This window comes from Mustela lutreola, chromosome 16, assembly GCF_030435805.1.
Source record: "Mustela lutreola isolate mMusLut2 chromosome 16, mMusLut2.pri, whole genome shotgun sequence".
Classification (NCBI taxonomy): Eukaryota; Metazoa; Chordata; class Mammalia; order Carnivora; family Mustelidae; genus Mustela; species Mustela lutreola.
This window is the reverse complement of record NC_081305.1, coordinates 10,740,693-10,762,222: the sequence shown is the minus strand read 5'-3', so window position 1 is coordinate 10,762,222 and position 21,530 is coordinate 10,740,693. Positions and strand designations below refer to the sequence as shown.

Genomic DNA, 21,530 nt, shown 5'->3' with positions numbered 1-21,530 from the left:
GTCCTGCCAACCTAGAGGGACTCGTTAAACATCTTGGGCTTTTAACTGAAAAGCCAGAGGTCATTGCGTTATGAGCAAAGACCAATCTGAGGACCAGTTGTTACGTCCTACGGTGAAGGACAAAACCAAAATGGCTCCATCCCAACAAAACCTGGAAGCAGGCTTTCACAGGGTCAGGTGATCTGTGGACCTCTCATGCCACCTCCACCCCGCCCTAGCCAGTCTCCTTCCTCACACCTCTCCTCTCCGTCTCCCAGACTCATACACCCGCTTCCCCACACCTCCTCCTTCCTTCCTGACCCTAGACATTTACAAAGGTGGGCATCCACTCAGAGTAAGTTTCATTTCCTCAAACATATTGTCCCCAATCAAAGCCTAATTTAGATCTCCCTGTGCACAGTTGCTGTACAACCAGGCACTTTTCCTTCATGCTCCACGTAGAGTTTGTAAATATATCTGTCCACGTGGGATGAGTTGCTGGATATCTTTCTTTTCCTTCAGACTGGGGGATCCGTGAGGCCAGAATGTGTTCGCTATTGTAATACCAGCTCCTACTGTAGGACTCGGCACAGTAAACGTTCAGGAACTCTTTGCTGTGTGGACCAACTAAGAAGAACATCCAGTTAGCCATGATAAAAACTGAAAAGTGAATACAAGAAAAAACGCCCCAGATGTATTACACTTCTACAGGAGCAGTTGATTAAAGAACTGTGAGATGACCATAGGAGATTTTGAATGTTAGTTATTATTAAAATGATAATAATGGCATACAAAATATATAATAAATGAGGTTTTTTGATACTTGCACTTGAAACCCACAGCTTTTTGTGTGGTATGAGAAATTGGAACTTTTCTCCGTGTATTCCAAATAAGGAAATTGAGACTCAGCATTTAAGTGACTTCTGTGGCATTCATTACAAAATTTACAAATATGAGAAACAGAAATACAGCTTCTGTCCGCCAGTAACACAGTCAGGGGTCCTCGATGTGGGAGATGTTACCCATTTCAAACCTATTGAAAAGGTTAATTTAGACGGGTACTTAAGTGGCAGTGATCTTGTTTGTTCCTATAACCTCCTAGAGTGCTATCACTGATCTTAATCCAGTCTATTTAAAACTGTGATAGTAAAGTCACCTTTTCTCTGTGGTTAGGTGCTGCCCTTGAATCCCGTATCTTCTTCCTTTTTATTGTATTAATTTTGGTTGGTTTAAAACTTAAGAGTCCCTTAAATCATTCTGTGCTCCTTGATGCTACTATGCAAAAAATAGTACAACCCATTTCCTGTTGATTTCACAAGTGCTTAGTCTCTCCTTGCCGTCTCTTCAAAACCCAGTTCAGTAATTTGCAGATCTCAAGTACCAATACATCCTGCTCTTGCTTTCATATTTCACCATGTAATAGTTTAATGGTGACTCAGTCTGATTTATGTTTCTTAGAAGTCAAAATTGGACATCTGTTTGTTTAGAAATTCACAGGTAGTAATTTTCAGATAAAGAAGCGACGTGCTCAGTACTGGAGACCAACTTCATATTTAGCACAAAAGAGTTTAGGTCCATTGTTCTTTCTCCACTTAGAGCAGGTTTTCTGTCTTTATATTTTTGGGGTGCTTTCCACAGAATTAATAGAAGGCACTCGTGTCTTTTTCAGGAACTCTTTCATAACCTTTAATAAAGTCAGTTTTATGTTTTTCAAGGATTTGTTTTCCAGCTCATGCATTTTCTATTCCAATTTGTCTCTTCTACGTTTCTTAGCCAACTGACCTCATCAGTGATGCGATGATTCACAGTTGAATTCACAGAACCAATTTCTCCCCCAAAACACCTTGCAGGGGCAAGCCACCGCCACCTCCACAATTTTCTGCACATACCGTCTCCAGCGCAGATAAACATGCTCATTGTTTGTGGTACAGTTCAGCCTGCAATGAGGTTACTCATTTCCAGGGGAGAGGTTTCTATAACCTTGTCCTTCTGGTCAGATAATCCTCACGCTGTCCTCGGCTCATCTGCCATTACTGTTACTTAGTCATCCACTTAGGCAAGAGGGGGAGGGCATCAGTTTTTCAGATAGCAACCTCCCATTTTGCAGTCTCAAACTTCTGGAGCAGGGGTAGGATGTAGGTGTGAGGGAGGGATACCAAGTCAAGTGGTAGATATCACAACGAGGACTGCATTTATGTGAAATCTTCAGAGGTAGGGGAACTATTTGCTGCACAGAGGGGCACATCTGCAATTTAGTTGACATCTTTCTCTGAGGCTGAGTGGATCGACTCCTGTACCTGCTAGAAATCATTCAGACTCAGCACCAAGGCAGAAAGCAAAGATCCAAGCGCTGGCGTGAAAAATCCCATCTCGGGGATGTGCATCTTTCCATTAGAATGGAAGCTCCTTGACAGAAAAAAAGGTGCTTTGGGTTTATGCATTCCTGTGCCTTTCACTGTTGACAGGGAGCTCGCCATACATACATGCTTACAGAAAGGAGCAGAGAACACACATTTCAGCAATGCCACTTAGGATGCAACTCCCTGAAAGAAATTTAAATATTTTGTATGGGAAAACTCTTCATTCCACAGGAGATTGTATTTCTGAATCATGCAAATAAAGCAGTCTCTCCCTCTTTCCTGGGGTTGCTGATAGGAGAATGGGGTCTGCAGTCTTTGTGAGCCTCTCCTTTCCCTGTTGCCTGCTGTAAAAGAGGAGATTTGAGACGGAGGTATTCACTGAGGAGGATTCAGGTCACTGACAATCGCCATGGTGAGTCAGCTCAGGCCTTAGTTGACAGACAGAGAAAAAGCCACAGAACCCACAGATGGCTCAAAATCATTCTTGCTGCATAGCCTGGCCCATGACATTGATAATTGAGCACTTCTCGTGCTCTTCAGAAATTCATTATTTTTTAAAGAGTTTACTCTTTAAAATAAATACACCAGATGTATCTATTAAACTCTTTTTCCTGTGCCTCTTTGCCTGCCCAGTGTTCTAACAGGAAATAATAGCGTTAGCATTAGTAGTAGTTAATGTTCCTTGAGTTGTAGTTATCTGCTGGCCAGTCTTCCAAAAATTATACAGAAATACATTCCTACAATAATCCTATGAAGAATATACTATTATTCATCCCATGTTACAGAGAGGAAACAGGCAAAGGGGTTAAGTACTTTGTGTCTTAGAAGGAGTAATGCTCGGTTACCTTATATGACTCTTGTTACCTTATATGACAGAGGTACTTCCAGGTTTGATTAAATTAAGGATCTTGCGATAGGGAAAGTCGCCTGGATTATGCAGATGGGCCCAGTGTGATCACAAGGCTCTTTATGAGAGGGGGGTGAGTATTCCTCAGTCAGGGAAGGAGAGCAGAAACAAGGTGGGGGAGTTGAAGATGCTATGATGGGAGTCTTGTACATGAAGAAAGGAGTCATGAACCAAGGAGTGTGGATGGTTTTTAAAAGCTAGGAAAGAGGAGGAAAAGGATTATCTTCCAGAGACTTCAGAAAGAAAGCAGCTCCTGCCAGCACCTTGATTTTAGGACTTCAGAATTCCCAAACTAGAAGATAATAAATTTGTGTTGTTGCATGGGACCAAGTTTGTGGTCATTTGTTACATCAATAACCGGAAACTCATACGCTTGCCCAAGGTAGAGGGAAGATGTGAACCCACACAGACTGGTTGTCTTAACCTCTAAGCTACACTGTAATAAAACACTATTTAAGATGGTTCAGAAGGGGCACTTGGGTGGCTCAGTCAGTTGAGCGTCTGTCTTTGGCTCAGGTCATAATCTCGGGGTCCTGGGATCAAGCCCCATGTCAGGCTCCTTGATTGCCGGGAGTCGGCGTCTGCTTCTCCCTCTGCCCCACCCCTGCTCTTGCTGTCTCTCTCTCAAATAAATAAATAAAATCTTTTACAAAAAATGGTTTAGACGGGGAGTAGCTGGAGGGGGATAAATGTGTCAGAACAATTTGCAACTAGTTACTAGAAAATGAGAGTTTATGTCCTCCCTGTGGTGAACAGGGCTTGACAGGGCCACGTTATTAATATCTATAGTAATTCAGTCATTAAAAATATAACCTCAGTTATAAGCCGACTAATGAACAGATTTACCATTAGAAACATAATTCTTTCAGTCAAGTAACATGTCTCCTCCTACATCTTTGGACTATAGGTCTTTTACCGTAACAAATTTTGTTAACTTCTGATTTCTAGCTTTTCTTAAAGTCAGTTTTCTAATACGTCTACCTTTCCTATCTATGCATTTCAATTGTGTACCAAATATTCTTTTTCTGAAAGTGACAAAGAGGGGCTTAAGTGTGATTCCATTAATTAAAACATGAATATTACTTTGGATGTTTACTTTAGTGTTTCTAAACAAATAAATATTGAGTTCAATTACTTTCCTTAATGGCCTACTCTCATCAAATCTTCATAAGTTAGTTTCAATGTAAAGAAATAGTGGTATGAATCATTTGAACTTTTCTTTTGTGAGAATGTATTTGCATTGATAGCGTTCTTTGTGGAATAGTGAAAATAAATTAGCCTTGAATGTTATTGGAGATGGCTGAAGTTGAAATTGAAATTGAAATGTTGTTTTCCCAGGGGCACCTGAGTGGCTCAGTGGGTTAAGTGTCTGCTTTCGGCTCAGGTCATGATCTCAGGGTCCGGGGATTGAACCCTGCTTTGGGGACCCTGCTCCCCCCCCCGCTTGCCTGCTGCTCTGCCTACATGTGATCTCTCTATCTGTCAAATAAATAAGTAGAATTTAAAAAAAAAGAAATGTCGCTTCCCCATTGATGTGAAGCTCAAATTGTACTTTGTACGTAGTAATGTCGAAAGTAAATTTTTCAGAAGCAAAAAACCATGACTTAAATTCAAATACAGAATAAACACATATGAAAGGTGTATTGAATTAATTAAAGAAGAAATCAAAAGAATGGTAAAGCTAGTTGAAAGAAGATTCAAGAGACTGAGTGTAAATAGGAATTCAAGAAAAAATGTTGGATTATTATCACTGTGTTGGTACATAAATAGTTAATGTCCAACAAAGCAATAAAACCGTAACTGTAGAGCCATTTGTATTTCTGCTGAGCAGAAAAGATCTACAACTTAACATGTAACTTAACAAAGTCTAATCCTAATCTGTAATAAATAGTAAAATCTGACATTTATTAGTTCATATGGAATTAAATACTCTTTAGGTGAGTCTGTGAGGAAATGGTCCAATATGACATTGAAAGGATGTAAAGTTATTCCTTTGTATTATATCTAGTATTCCCAATTTTTCTTAACAGTGGGTAAGACCATTTTCAAGAGGAGGTACAAACCTCTCTCTCTCAAGACTTTTGTCATATAATTCCAGATTTTTATATCATTAACTGTATGTGCCACAACACAGTGTTTTGTGATTTTTGTTTAAAATTATATGCTTTTTGTATGTCAGATATGCTGTGTAGATAGCTTTTTATAACAGTGACTTAGACTCATTATAAGTGAGGTTTTTTTTTTTATAAGTGAAGTTTTTATCTGAAGTAATACTATTAGGAATCCTGAATTTTTTTCTTTTGTGAAAATTCTTGTATTTATGTTTCACATATATATGTTGACATTTTCCTGTGCTGACATTGTACTCACATTCTGAATTATATTTAGCTTTTTTCCCTGAAGCTGTTGTTCACACACATGTGCAGTCTGTTTATTCTTCTCCTACTTAAACTACTTTCAGCACCATTTTCAAGGCAAGCCCTGCTCAGTCTTTTTCTTCTTCTGAGAGGTGGATTACTAACTGCCTCCATATTTCTCAGCAGCCCTCAGAGCCTCCATTCATGACAGTGGAGGAGAGAAAGTGTTGGGAGAATGCCTGGGTTTTGGGAACTAAATGTCCTAAGAGTAATTCTAAAAGTTTATGGGGGACATGAGTAAGACTTGAAGACCATGGGGAGTAGGCAGGTTAGTGGTGAGGTTTCTAGATCAGAGAGCTGAGTTTCCCCAGCTACCTTAAATAAAAAGACCCAGCCTTCGGTTGGGCTTGATCTACCTGTCAGGGCTGCTCACTCACCAAGCCGCGTCCATCTTCATGGAATGTCAGCTCCATGAAGGCAGGAGTCATGCCTTCATCCCAGTATCTGTCCCAGGGCCTCGCAAATGATGCACTAAATACATACTTGTTGAACGAATGTCTCACGTTACTGAGGTATTATCTGCGGACTAAGAAGATAATAGGTAAGAGTGAAGGAAATTGGCACGTGGCTTCAGTTTAAGAGATGCTTCAAGCATCAATTGCCTGATATGTTGTCCACTATCCTGTTTTTGCTGATAGAAATATCGAAGCCACGAAAGCTTTAGGTGCCATGAAGGGTGAATATATATGACCATTGTAATATGCTAATAATAGTGAAAAAGAGAAAAAAGAAATAGTATGCTGAAGTCACACAGGTTGAACCTTTACTGGAAAAAAAATTCTCTTGGTAGCTAATTCCAAAAATAGACTTTATCTAAAATAAAATCATTATGATGATGGTTGCCTTTAAGCGATACATTAACTCAGAGATAACTGCATGGCTCTGAATATGTCAACGTTTAAAGTCTGTCTTATTGGAATTTTTCTTAATTTATTGTAATCTAATAATCATAGAACACATTATTTGTATTTGACACAGAGTTATGTTTTTACCGTGCACATTCATTCAGCTATATAACAAGGAATAATTGTTCAGTTAACATTATTCTTTCTACAAAATGCAATGTTTATTCATTCATTCATGAATTCTTTATAAGCACATTAACAAGATGTGGAAAAATCAAACCTCTGAATTTTCAAAAGATAGCTGCATAAAATAGTTGAAAAAATTTTCCAGGGGTGGTGAGTATAAATGGTTCACATTAAATATGATGGATAATCTGAATGAAATGTATATTTGGGCATACAAGTAGCTGTAATAATTTTGTCAAATGAAACAAGATGAGTAAACTTTACTGTCATTTCATTGACTGGGAAGAGTCAGCTAACCAGTTGAAAAACAGCTTCATTGGGTTTCCCTAACCTCTTCATTTATTACATAAATGTACTCTCAAGGGTAATTGTCTTTAAAAAAAAAAAAACAACTTTAACTTGCAAAATGTAGAAAACACTGCTGGGCTTTCTGAGTATTATCAGTTCTATTTTGTGTCTGTTGTTCAGGATGCAACTGATTTTGACAGATGTGCTGTTACGTTACTGGTTTAACATGACATCTTTTTTCAGATGAACTGAATAAAAGTGATCTTGACAATGAGTAGATAAGACACCATCAGAAAGCTGAAAAAACATGTCAATGTCACAGTTTTGACACAAATGCAGCAGAACAGCCCTTATAATATCATTAAGTGAATGTCTTTGCAACGATGTCCTCTAGAAGACAGAGTATAGCATTGTTCTTAAGTACTATTACTTAGCCACAAAAATAATAAGATAAAACAAAACACAAAGGTCAGCTTAATATATACTTGAGGTAGCATTTGATGAGTCTGATGTATATGTGGGTATTTTATGCAGATCCCTTACCTACAGCATGTTTGGGAGAATTTTGAGATGTCAAAAACATTTTTTCAGGAGCTATAAACCATTTAACATCTACACTTCAGGAACATCATTAAAATACTGATTGTGAAATAAGCAAAGTGGTCTTGGGGATATTGATCATAACCTTTTCCCTGATTTTCTTTTTTTTTATTGAATGAAAAGAAATAACTTTCAATAATAGAGAAAATTAAGAATACAGTTTAAGATATATTTCTAGATCATGATTTTGTAAATAGGTTAGTAAAAGCTAGAATGGAATCAATCCCAGGCATCAAGAGGGAATTAGACATTGGAACTTTTATTTTCTCTTATGATTGGCTTGTACTGAACTATGCATGTGTGTGTGCACAATGCACAATGCTTTATATATATATATCTGTTTATATGTATATCATATATATATACATATATATATATATATACACACACACACGCACATTTAAGATGCTTTAATAAAAAGCATATATGTCCTTTAGAATGACTATTAATGTCTTTGTCCCTAGGATCAGAGGTGGTTGATCTTGATGGAAAAAGTTCCCTTCTCTACAGATTTGACCAAAACTCCCTGAGCCCAGTAAAGGATATTATTTCTTTGAAATTTAAAACTATGCAGAGTGATGGAATTCTGCTCCACCGGGAAGGACAAAACGGAGATCACATCACACTGGAATTAAGAAGAGGAAGGCTCTTTTTACTTATTAATTCAGGTAAAGTTATTTGGTGAAGTACTTGAAAAATCTGGCTATTTGGATATCACTTTAGTAACTTTATATTTTTATAGCTTCTCTTTTAACAGTTAAAGGTGCCTTATTTCCATATTAGAGGGCTCATATGTACACCAATATTGCACTTTCATGTACAGATGGCTCATATTTTGCAAATTGTACAAGACCCTCATTTGATATTTTTTACAAAGTACCAAGAGAACTACATAGCTCTTTTCAAACATCACGAAGAAAGGGATGGGTCACTGAAAAATACTGAGGTAATAAAAATAATGAGGTTGTAGCAAAGATAAAATTTACATTGCAAATGAGCATGTGATGGGAAATACTAATAAAAAGAATTAACAATGGAAGAAATTACAAGGTTGGAAGGATATTATATTCAAACTTCAGGTGGATCCGTATTAGTGTCTTTGGCGGAATGCGAGGAAGGAGATGGTGATTGTTACGAGAGATGCTGGTCCACAAGGGGGAACTTTTTTTTTTTAGACTGGGAATAAGAGTGCTGTTACTGTTTTCTCTTCTCAGGGGAAGCCAGACTGCCCTCGGCGCACACGCTCATCAATCTCACCCTGGGCAGCCTGCTGGACGATCAGCACTGGCACTCCGTGCTCCTCCAGCGCGTGGGCAAGCAAGTCAACTTTACAGTAGATGAGCACAGGCACCGTTTCCACGCCCAGGGAGAGTTCAGTTACCTGGACCTTGATTATGAGGTGTGATAGTTAATGTTTCAATAAATACAGATTTTTACAACGTATATATTGGGGAGTCATACAAAAGAAAATACACCGTAGGGAGCACCGCTCCCCTCTTTCAGAGTAAATCCAAGTCCTGGAGAAGTGTTTCCCAAGGTGACCTGACTCACAAGAGCAGACTCGGGCAGATACTCCTGACCTTCATCTTCCTGACGATATGTTAATCTACTCTTACAGAGAGAGAGTTTTTTTTTTTTTTTTATCTGAAATGCGTAGTCACAGATTATCACATGTAGGAAATCTCCAGGAGATCGTATAAGTGAATATAGAAAGTGTTGCATGTTTTTTTTGTTTGTTTGTTTTGTTTTTGTGTGTGTGTGTGTGTGTGTGTGTGTGTGCTATAGGGCATCCTTGAACAGTGTAGATTTATGGAGATGTTGGAGTAGTGAATAGATTATCAATTGATTAAAATGTACAAATAACCAATATGTGCCGGAAATGTAGATAAAACAAAATGCCATTATAACCAGTTATGTTATTAAACAGAGCTTTACCATGGATATAAAGCCGCCTTTTGATTCATCAACCAATAAACATCAAATCCAGATATGATTAGTAACTTGTAAGAATAATCAAGCTCTCGTGTAAATGAAAATGGAATGCATGTAAATTTGTTTTCAAATCTGCATTTTAATTTAAAAAAGTATTCATATGAAATTAGCAACATGGCAGTGTAGTGATGAAAAATTGATTAATCTGTGGTGATTAAAGCTATAGCTGCTAATCATAATTATTTAAGAAGATTATCAGAAAATCACTAAACAATATTATTGATGCCATTTTTCTTTCTAAGATCAGCTTTGGAGGGATTCCAGCACCTGGAAAATCAGTATCATTCCCCCATAAGAATTTTCATGGGTGTCTAGAAAACCTCTTTTATAATGGAGTAGATATCATTGATTTGGCCAAGCAACAAAAACCGGAGATCATCGCTACGGTAAGAGAATCCTCATGTAAATGAATGAGTGAAACTCTGTTACTTTTCCACACAATAAAACTGCTCCATTTTTGGATTCCCACTTGACACTATGTTTTAGAGATTATTCTTCTAAAAATTTTCTCTGCCTGGCAATATGCATAGAAAGGATTAATCCCATCTAAAGAAATTATAATGCACAGGCCAGGATTATTTTTATTTTTATATGAAGTAAAGCATTTTTTCTTTTTACGGTTGGTAATTTAATTTAGTGATGTTATTACTCCAGGGGACTAATTTCTTTGCTGTGTAACTTCCTTAATAAGATATTCCCTGACAAACTCCCTAAATAAGCATACCAAGTTCCTGGAATTAGTTAACATCCATGTATATTAGAGAGGCATTTGAAAACCTGTATTCTGCCATGGTCATTCATAACAAATAAAAGAAACGAATAGGCTGTTACAACACTGCATCTGCCAGTCTGTTCCAATAGCAGTGTTGGTCAGGGTGCATTATATTCTAATTCTGTGGAAATGCAGCAGATTTTAAATATGACTTTACTGGTCAGAGTTCGGTCAGGGAAGCAGCACCACTATGAGTTTTATGAACAAGGGATCTATTTTAGGACCTGGATCTTAACAATTGTCAGAGGAACTGGAATGTGGAGGGCAGCTGTCAGGAAGAAGAGACAGAGCAGAGAGAAGGAGAGCCAGGACAAACTGGAACAGGCCAGCTTCTCTGTGATCATCTTTCACTGTGTTTTGTCATAGGAAAAAAAATCCTTTGGAAGGAAATGGCTGGCATCTCACTTTTGACTCAAATACCACAGACGCTTCATTTTGGGCTAACTCTTCACCAGAACCAGGCACGGAAGGGGGCTCTGGGAAACACGGTTTCCAGTTTAACCATGATAGAAAAGCCCACACACAGATCCATTTAAATACATTTCTTTAATTGTTCAAAATTGAGGATGTATCCATGTAAGCCCACGCGTGCTGTGTCAGCCAATACCAGAGCGTATCGTGGGAATATTTACTGTTTACCAAAGATTTTATTCCTGATTCTCTGTGTGTGAATTGGTAGTATTTATGGGAGTATACCATCCAGAAAGATTTTTAGTTATTTTTTAATAAAAGAGAAGATGATTTAAAAGGAAAATAAAAATACTGTAGATAGATGTGTATGTTTCATTGGCAAAGGAGTTTCCAGAAACTGCTCGTGCAGCTAACACCCACTTTTCACAGGCAAGAGGATTTGCTGCTTGCAGGGTAGAGGGTAGCTGTCCAAATGAAGCATCAGACCACACTGCAGCTGGTAAAATGTTTCCAGTTTTACGAGGTTTGTTAGTTTCTAATTGCCTTTACATTATGGGTCAGTGTAGTTTACTCTCCCACTTTTGTTATTTCCTTTACTGGGACAATGTATTTGTCCACAAGGAAAGCTAATTCACTTTTAACAGAATCACAGTATAGCCAAATATTTTTGTTTAACCAATACCAATGGTTTAATTCCAATGTGTATCCTTCTAGGTAAAGTTGATTTCACTGACTTTTCAAATCGGTATTTGGAAAACATGTTAAGGATTACTTTTAGGGAAAGTAAATACGTGTATTGTCATTTCTGAAGCCTGTTAAGGAACGTGCTTAATTATTTCTAAATAATTCAGACCTTAAAGTATTTTAAATCCTTAAATATCTATTTTACTGTACGAGCAGAATAATTTATATATATGTAGTATTTTAATGAAAATTTATGCAATTCTAAGGTATCTTGAAGATCTATCATAAAACCATTAGATGAGAAATAACATATGTTAATCTGCTGATACAGGCATAATGATAAGAAAAGGCCAAAAATGTTTTTTTTTTTTTTATAATTTTTTTATTTTTTATAAACATATATTTTTATCCCCAGGGGTACAGGTCTGTGAATCACCAGGTTTACACACTTCACAGCACTCACCAAATCACATGCCCTCCCCAATGTCCATAATCCCAACCCCTTCTCCCAAACCCCCTCCCCTCGGCAACCCTCAGTTTGTTTTGTGAGATTAAGAGTCACTTATGGTTTGTCTCCCTCCCAATCCCATCTTGTTTCATTTATTCTTCTTCTACCCACTTAAGCCTCCATGTTGCATCACCACTTCCTCATATCAGGGAGATCATATGATAGTTGTCTTTCTCTGCTTGACTTATTTCGCTAAGCATGATACGCTCTAGTTCCATCCATGTTGTTGCAAATGGCAAGATTTCATTTCTTTTGATGGCTGCATAGTATTCCATTGTGTATATATACCACATCTTCTTGATCCATTCATCTGTTGATGGACATCTAGGTTCTTTCCATAGTTTGGCTATTGTGGACATTGCTGCTATAAACATTTGGGTGCATGTGCTCCTTTGGATCACTACATTTGTATCTTTAGGGTAAATACCCAATAGTGCAATTGCTGGGTCATAGGGCAGTTCTATTTTCAACATTTTGAGGAACCTCCATGCTGTTTTCCAGAGTGGCTGCACCAGCTTGCATTCCCACCAACAGTGTAGGAGGGTTCCCCTTTCTCCGCATCCTCGCCAGCATCTGTCATTTCCTGACTTGTTGATTTTAGCCATTCTGACTGGTGTGAGGTGATATCTCATTGTGGTTTTGATTTGTATTTCCCTGATGCCGAGTGATATGGAGCACTTTTTCATGTGTCTGTTGGCCATCTGGATGTCTTCTTTGCAGAAATGTCTGTTCATGTCCTCTGCCCATTTCTTGATTGGATTATTTGTTCTTTGGGTGTTGAGTTTGCTAAGTTCTTTATAGATTCTGGACACTAGTCCTTTATCTGATATGTCGTTTGCAAATATCTTCTCCCATTCTGTCAGTTGTCTTTTGATTTTGTTAACTGTTTCCTTTGCTGTGCAAAAGCTTTTGATCTTGATGAAATCCCAGTAGTTCATTTTTTCCCTTGCTTCCCTTGCCTTTTGCGTTGTTCCTAGGAAGATGTTGCTGCGGCAGAGGTCGAAGAGGTTGCTGCCTGTGTTCTCCTCAAGGATTTTGATGGATTCCTTTCGTACATTGAGGTCCTTCATCCATTTTGAGTCTATTTTTGTGTGTGGTGTAAGGAAATGGTCCAATTTCATTTTTCTGCATGTGGCTGTCCAATTTTCCCAGCACCATTTATTGAAAAGGCTGTCTTTTTTCCATTGGACATTCTTTCCTGCTTTGTCGAAGATTAGTTGACATAGATTTGAGGGTCTATTTCTGGGCTCTCTATTCTGTTCCATTGATCTATGTGTCTGTTTTTGTGCCAGTACCATGCTGTCTTGATGATGACAGCTTTGTAATAGAGCCTGAAGTCCGGAATTGTGATGCCACCAACGTTGGCTTTCTTTTTCAATATCCCTTTGGCTATTCGAGGTCTTTTCTGGTTCCATATAAATTTTAGCATTATTTGTTCCATTTCTTTGAAAAAGATGGATGGTACTTTGATAGGAATTGCATTAAATGTGTAGATTGCTTTAGGTAGCATAGACATTTTCACAATATTTATTCTTCCAATCCAGGAGCATGGCACATTTTTCCATTTCTTTGTGTCTTCCTCAATTTCTTTCATGAGTACTTTATAGTTTTCTGAGTATAGATTCTGTGTCTCTTTGGTTAGGTTTATTCCTAGGTATCTTATGGTTTTGGATGCAATTGTAAATGGGATTGACTCCTTAATATCTCTTTCTTCTGTCTTGCTGTTGGTGTAGAGAAATGCAACTGATTTCTGTGCATTGATTTTATATCCTGACACTTTACTGAATTCCTGTATAAGTTCTAGCAGTTTTGGAGTGGAGTCTTTTGGGTTTTCCACATATAGTATCATATCATCTGCGAAGAGTGATAATTTGACTTCTTCTTTGCCGATTTGGATGCCTTTAATTTCCTTTTGTTGTCTGATTGCTGAGGCTAGGACCTCTAGTACGATGTTGAATAGCAGTGGTGATAATGGACATCCCTGCCGTGTTCCTGACCTTAGCGGAAAAGCTTTCAGTTTTTCTCCATTGAGAATGATATTTGCGGTGGGTTTTTCATAGATGGCTTTGATGATATTGAGGTATGCGCCCTCTATCCCTACACTTTGAAGAGTTTTGATCAGGAAGGGATGCTGTACTTTGTCAAATGCTTTTTCAGCATCTATTGAGAGTATCATATGGTTCTTGTTCTTTCTTTTATTGATGTGTTGTATCACATTGACTGATTTGCGGATGTTGAACCAACCTTGCAGCCCTGGAATAAATCCCACTTGGTCGTGGTGAATAATCCTTTTAATGTACTGTTGAATCCTATTGGCTAGTATTTTGTTGAGTATTTTCGCATCTGTGTTCATCAAGGATATCGGTCTATAGCTCTCTTTTTTGGTGGGATCCTTGTCTGGTTTTGGGATCAAGGTGATGCTGGCCTCATAAAATGAGTTTGGAAGTTTTCCTTCCATTTCTATTTTTTGGAACAGTTTCAGGAGAATAGGAATTAGTTCTTCTTTAAATGTTTGGTAGAATTCCCCCGGGAAGCCGTCTGGCCCTGGGCTTTTGTTTGTTTGGAGATTTTTAATGACTGTTTCAATCTCCTTACTGGTTATGGGTCTGTTCAGGCTTTCTATTTCTTCCTGGCTCAGTTGTGGTAGTTTATATGTTTCTAGGAATGCATCCATTTCTTCCAGATTGTCAAATTTATTGCCGTAGAGTTGCTCATAGTATGTTCTTATAATAGTTTGTATTTCTTTGGTGTTAGTTGTGATCTCTCCTCTTTCATTCATGATTTTATTTATTTGGGTCCTTTCTCTTTTCTTTTTGATAAGTCGGGCCAGGGGTTTATCAATTTTATTAATTCTTTCAAAGAACCAGCTCCTAGTTTCGTTGATTTGTTCTATTGTTTTTTTGGTTTCTATTTCATTGATTTCTGCTCTGATCTTTATGATTTCTCTTCTCCTGCTGGGCTTAGGGTTTCTTTCTTGTTCTTTCTCCAGCTCCTTTAGGTGTAGGGTTAGGTTGTGTACCTGAGACCTTTCTTGTTTCTTGAGAAAGGCTTGTACTGCTATATATTTTCCTCTCAGGACTGCCTTTGTTGTGTCCCACAGATTTTGAACCGTTGTATTTTCATTATCATTTGTTTCCATGATTTTTTTCAATTCTTCTTTAATTTCCCGGTTGACCCATTCATTCTTTAGAAGGATACTCTTTAGTCTCCATGTATTTGGGTTCTTTCCAAACTTCCTTTTGTGGTTGAGTTCTAGCTTTAGAGCATTGTGGTCTGAAAATATGCAGGGAATGATCCCAATCTTTTGATATCGGTTGAGTCCTGATTTAGGACCGAGGATGTGATCTATTCTGGAGAATGTTCCATGTGCACTAGAGAAGAATGTGTATTCTGTTGCTTTGGGATGAAATGTTCTGAATATATCTGTGATGTCCATCTGGTCCAGTGTGTCGTTTAAGGCCTTTATTTCCTTGCTGATCTTTTGCTTGGATGACCTGTCCATTTCAGTGAGGGGAGTGTTAAAGTCCCCTACTATTATTGTATTATTGTTGATGTGTTTCTTTGATTTTGTTATTAATTGGTTTATATAGTTGGCTGCTCCCACATTGGGGGCATAGATATTTAAAATTGTTAAATCTTCTTGTTGGACAGACCCTTTGAGTATGATATAGTGTCCTTCCTCATCTCTTATTATAGTCTTTGGCTTAAAATCTAATTGATCTGATATAAGGATTGCCACTCCTGCTTTCTTCTGATGTCCATTAGCATGGTAAATTCTTTTCCACCCCCTCACTTTAAATCTGGAGGTGTCTTCGGGCTTAAAATGTGTTTCTTGGAGGCAACATATAGATGGGCTTTGTTTTTTTATCCATTCTGATACCCTGTGTCTTTTGACAGGGGCATTTAGCCCATTCACATTCAGGGTAACTATTGAGAGATATGAATTTAGTGCCATTGTATTGCCTGTAAGGTGACTGTTACTGTATATGGTCTCTGTTCCTTTCTGATCTACCACTTGTAGGCTCTCTCTTTGCTTAGAGGACCCCTTTCAATATTTCCTGTAGAGCTGGTTTGGTATTTGCAAATTCTTTCAGTTGTTGTTTGTCCTGGAAGCTTTTAATCTCTCCTTCTATTTTCAATGATAGCCTAGCTGGATATAGTATTCTTGGCTGCATGTTTTTCTCGTTTAGTGCTCTGAAAATATCATGCCAGCTCTTTCTGGCCTGCCAGGTCTCTGTGGATAAGTCAGCTGCCAATCTAATATTTTTACCATTGTATGTTACAGACTTCTTTTCCCGGGCTGCTTTTAGGATTTTCTCTTTGTCATTGAGACTTGTAAATTTTACTATTAGGTGACGGGGTGTGGGCCTATTCTTATTGATTTTGAGGGGCATTCTCTGAACCTCCTGAATTTTGATGCTCGTTCCCTTTGCCATATTGGGGAAATTCTCCCCAATAATTCTCTCCAGTATACCTTCTGCTCCCCTCTCACTTTCTTCTTCTTCTGGAATCCCAATTATTTTAATGTTGTTTCGTCTTATGGTGTCACTTATCTCTCGAATTCTCCCCTCGTGGTCCAGTAGCTGTTTGTCCCTCTTTTGCTCAGCTTCTTTATTCTCTGTCATTTGGTCTTCTATATCACTAATTCTTTCTTCTGCCTCATTTATCCTAGCAGTTAGAGCCTCCATTTTTGATTGCACCTCATTAATAGCTTTTTTGATTTCACCTTGGTTAGATTTTAGTTCTTTTATTTCTCCAGAAAGGGCTTTTATATCTCTCGAGAGGGTTTCTCTAATATCTTCCATGCCTTTTTCGAGCCCGGCTAGAACCTTGAGAATTGTCATTCTGAACTCTAGTTCTGACATATTACCGATGTCTGTATTGATTAGGTCCCTAGCCTTCGGTACTGCCTCTTGTTCTTTTTTTTGTGTTGAATTTTTATGTCTTGTCATTTTGTCCAGATAAGAGTAAATGAAGGGGCAAGTAAAATACTAAAAGGGTGGCAACAACCCCAGGAAAATATGCTTTAACCAAATTAGAAGAGATCCAAAATCGTGAGTGGGGAGAAAGGGTAAAAAAGAGGTTCAAAAAGGAAGAAAGAAAGAAAAAAAAAAAAAAAAAAGAAAAGAAAAAAAAAAGAAAAGAAAAAAAAAAGAAAAGAAAAGAATTTTTAAAAAAAGAATACACCTAAGAAAAATGTAAAAAAGAAAAAATATATATATTAGATAAACTAGTATAAAATCGTTAAAAAAGAAAAAGGTAACAGTTAAAAAAAATTTTACCCGAAGGCGAGAAAAAAAAAAAATGAAAAAGAAAAAATTAAGTTAACTGCAAGACTAAAAAAAATCACAGGAAAAAAGCCATGAGTTCCGTGCTTGGCTTTCTCCTCCTCTGGAATTCTGCTGCTCTCCTTGGTATTGAAACCGCACTCCTTGGTAGGTGAACTTGGTCTCGGCTGGATTTCTTGTTGATCTTCTGGGGGAGGGGCCTGTTGTAGTGATTCTCAAGTGTCTTTGCCCCAGGCGGAATTACACCGCCCTTACCCGGGGCCGGGGTGAGTAATCCGCTCGGGTTTGCTTTCAGGAGCTTTTGTTCCCTGAGCGCTTTCCGTAGAGTTCCAGAGGACGGGAATACAAATGGCGGCCTCCTGGTCTCCGCCCGGAGGAGCCGAGAGCCCAGGGCCCCACTCCTCAGTGCGCGCTCAGAGAACCGCGCCCAGTTACTCCCGTCTGCCTGACCTCCGGCCGCGCTCCGAGCTCACCGAGCCTGCGACCGGTTCAAGGTAACACCGAGCTGCGAGCTTACTGTCGGCTCTGTCTCTGTAGCCGGCTTTCCCGTTCCAATACCCGCAAGCTCTGCGACACTCAGACACCCCCGATCCTTCTGTGACCCTGCGGGACCTGAGGCCACGCTGACCCCGCGTGGGTTTCGCCCCGGTTTAGCCTCTGGAGCGATGTCCCTCAGCGGAACAGACTTTTAAAAGTCCTGATTTTGTGCACGGTTGCTCCGCTGCTTGCCGGGAGCCGGCCCCTCCCCCCGGGGTCTATCTTCCCGTCGCTTTGGATTCACTTCTCCGCCGGTCCTACCTTTCAGAAAGTGGTTGTTTTTCTGTTTCCAGAATTGCTGTTCTTCTTCTCTTCGATCTGCCAATGGATTTTCAGGTGTTTGCAATCTTTAGATAAGCTATCTAGCTGATCTCCGGCTAGCTGAAGCAGTCTCAGCTTGCTACTTCTCCGCCATCTTGACTCCTCCCTCAATTCAAAAATGTTTTAAAAATAAAGAAATGTTGGGATGTCTTGCTGGCTCATCTTGATCTTTGGGTTTTGAGTTAAGTGTAGAGATTACTTAAAAATAAAATCTTTTAAAAAATCTTTAAAAAAATAAAGGAATGTAAGGAATGCATTACGCATTGAGTGTCCAGTGTAAAACATAAAAGGAAAAATGTGCTAAGGATATAAACAGACCATTCTGAGGAAAGCTGGTCCAAAAGAGCTACAAACTCATGAAAAATGCTCAGATTCACTGTTGGTGAGGTAAATGCAAGATAAATAAAAATGATCTATCATGTTGCCATTTTGTCATTGAACTTGTGCAGATTTAAAAGATCTGTAACACCTATTCCTGCCAAGGATGTGGGGGCAAGGATATCCTTGTATATTACCAGTGGAAATGTGGAGTACTTTAACTTCTTTTTGGAAAAGAAGCTGGAAATATTTATTAAAACATATAGGTATATGTAGTTCTGTATTTAGAACCCTCTTCTGTAGAACTGAAAATACACATGAGAGCATGGGGAGTTATTTATTATAGCATTATGGGAGAGGCAAAACCTGCAAACAAAGGATAAGCATATTAACAGTAAAACGACTGAGTAAAAGTTGGAATATTCACATAATAGAATATTATGCAGTCAACAAAAAGAAGGAATTAGATGTATGCCAGATAGCTCAAAAGGATTTCCATAAAGTAATTTTTAGTTCTAAACATTTAGCTCCTATTTTTTTAAAATAAATAATACTTAATGTGCAGGTATATTGTCAACATATATCTTAAGTGTGTGCTTATGTACATATAACTGAACATAAAACTGAAACTATATATACATATATTACATATAAATAAGCGATCCAATGGGAAAAGAGAAAAATATGAAAAAATACACAATGTATTTTTGAGGTACATAATGTACCTCGTTGATATTGGGTACATTATGGGGTGGATTAGAACCAAAGGCATCAAAGGATGAAGGAGAAAAGGATTTTACCCGGAGCCCAGGCAATGGAAAGCCAAGGAAAGTTCCAAAAACAAAAATTGGCTTAAATACATTTTATTGACTTCAATGGCATTGAGTTAGATGCCTTTATAGAAGCTGAGAGCTGGGGGAAAACGGATTTCACCAAGAACCCAGGGAAAGATTTGCCTGACCATACTATCACAGGATGTGAAGAATCTTTCAGCTATACGGCAAGGATTTGAATCTTCATGTTGTTAGCAATTTGTTGTTGTTTTAAACCAAGGATGATTTGAGATCGATAAACAGTCTGTGAATACTCCCATTTCTATTACTAAAATGATGTGAGCTATTCTTAAAGCTTTTTCTTTTGCTTTCTTCCCAGGGAAATGTGTCATTTTCCTGTTCACAATCACAGTCTGTGCCTGTGACTTTTCTCAGCCCCAAGAGTTACTTAGCCCTGCCAGGCTTTTCCAGGGAGGACGAGCTTTCGGCCATGTTTCAAATTCGAACCTGGAATAAGGCAGGACTTCTGCTATTCAGCGAACTTCACCTGGTTTCAGGGGGTCTCCTCCTCTTTCTTAATGATGGAAAACTTAGGCTGAATCTCTACCAGCCAGGAAAATTACCCAGTGACATCACAGCAGGTAATAAGTGTGTTCCTGCAGGCAAAGCATATGGGTTTGAAAGATTTCATTATCTCTCGGTCCCTTTTCCATAAAATTTTATGCATAACCAAAAAATTAGTATTTGTTTAATAAATGAATACTTGAGTTAATAAGATTATCAGTGCTCTGCCTTACAGGACCTTGATTCCAATTTCCTTTTAAATATGGCTTCGACACTAGCAGTGTTTATTAACCAAATGATAGTTACGGGGGAATAGAAGTGTCCTTTCATGACCCTCTTCTCTTGCCCACTTCAGATAAGTGAATATATTCTGAGGAAAAGTGTTTTGGGAAAATGTGAAGGACTTTGAAATGGACCCAAAAGTTTACTGGGCATCTTCAATGGAAGCGTAGGCTCTAACACAGCTATTAGCCTTATCTGCTCTGTGAGAGAAAGCAAGAGGTCTTTCGTGGATCTGGATCTCTATTTCTAGATTTGTGTGTGATGTGACTTCATTTGCTGATGTATGCTGTACAGAGTTGGATATATTTGGGGAGGATGGAAAGATTCATGTGAAGTTCTCCATGTGGGCACCAAGTAGGATTCTCTCCACTTCTAGGCAATACGGTATCATAATGATTCGAAGTAATATAATTAAGGAGACTGTATGAGTATCTGGAAAATTAATGTCTAATTTAGGTCAGTGCTTTGGGTGAGGGATATTTTTGTCTCTTCATTAAAATTATATAGTTCTTGACAAGGGATCTCCATCACATTTTCATATATGTGGAGTAACACCCAAGCCAAGCAACTAGAGGTCACATTGGGGTAAATTGCTACATCAGTTTAATAAATGATCTTTAAAAAAAAAAAAAAAGATGCCATTGTAGTACTCCTTTATATTCAACTATGACCAAATTAATATAATATGATTGAGAGAGGAAAAACCAGGTAGATTACAGTCAGAAACTAAATATAGGAAGAACAAGTATACAAATGGATGCATAAATCCATAGTCTTTATGTATCTTTTTGTTGTTCAACATATCACTGCAGTTTAAATGTGGGAGCTGAAAGTTCAATATTAATTATAATTTTTAACAGCCACTATGTTGTGACTTTTTAATGTAATGCTCAAAATGTGGTAGATTTGCAGGCTTGACAAAAGGAAATAAATTAATCAGTGCCATATGAATAATTAATAGGCTCCCTAAAACGAGGGCCTAAAAATGTAAGCTTGTCATTAATGTGTAGTTTACTGTGATTTATTTGACATCCTAAGAAGTGGTTATATTCACAGCCTTCTTTCAAAATCTTAAAGAAACTGCTTCCGTACAGTGTTACTATAGTGAGCCCCATGAAGTCAGTCCGTTTCTAAACACATTACAGGCAGGAATATTTATTAAATTACTAAGCATAGGTCTGTATAGAATACTCTCTGAATGATTTAAAAATCTCTAAATTAATGTTTAAATTCATATATAATATAACCCATTATGGCATCAGAGGACTCAGTGTGACTGTTTCCATAGCTTAATAACAAGGAGTCTTGACTACGGATGAATGCCAAGTTAGGAGAAATCGTTATACTTCAGATTATACAAGTAGGCCTTGACTTACAAACTCCCCCACTCCCATTTTTCCAGTTTCTTGAAAAATATTAATTTTGGCCAGTTTCAGTGAGGCAAGCACCTTTTGCACTTGAAAATACAGTGTGTAAATGGTACTGGGTGGGTGGTTCA

General features: G+C 38.1%; 1 protein-coding gene across 3 annotated transcripts in view; it reads left to right on the top strand.

The window, feature by feature from the left end:
• Nucleotides 1-21,530, top strand: part of CNTNAP4 (contactin associated protein family member 4) — a 255,310-nt gene that overhangs the window by 141,575 nt on the left and 92,205 nt on the right. For all 3 annotated transcript variants that reach the window (XM_059152233.1, XM_059152232.1, XM_059152231.1), the window contains exons 5-8: nt 8,047-8,250; nt 8,797-8,981; nt 9,817-9,960; nt 19,566-19,827. In XM_059152233.1, coding sequence (XP_059008216.1) covers nt 8,047-8,250; nt 8,797-8,981; nt 9,817-9,960; nt 19,566-19,827 — 795 coding nt within the window. The remainder of the gene's footprint in view (nt 1-8,046; nt 8,251-8,796; nt 8,982-9,816; nt 9,961-19,565; nt 19,828-21,530) is intronic.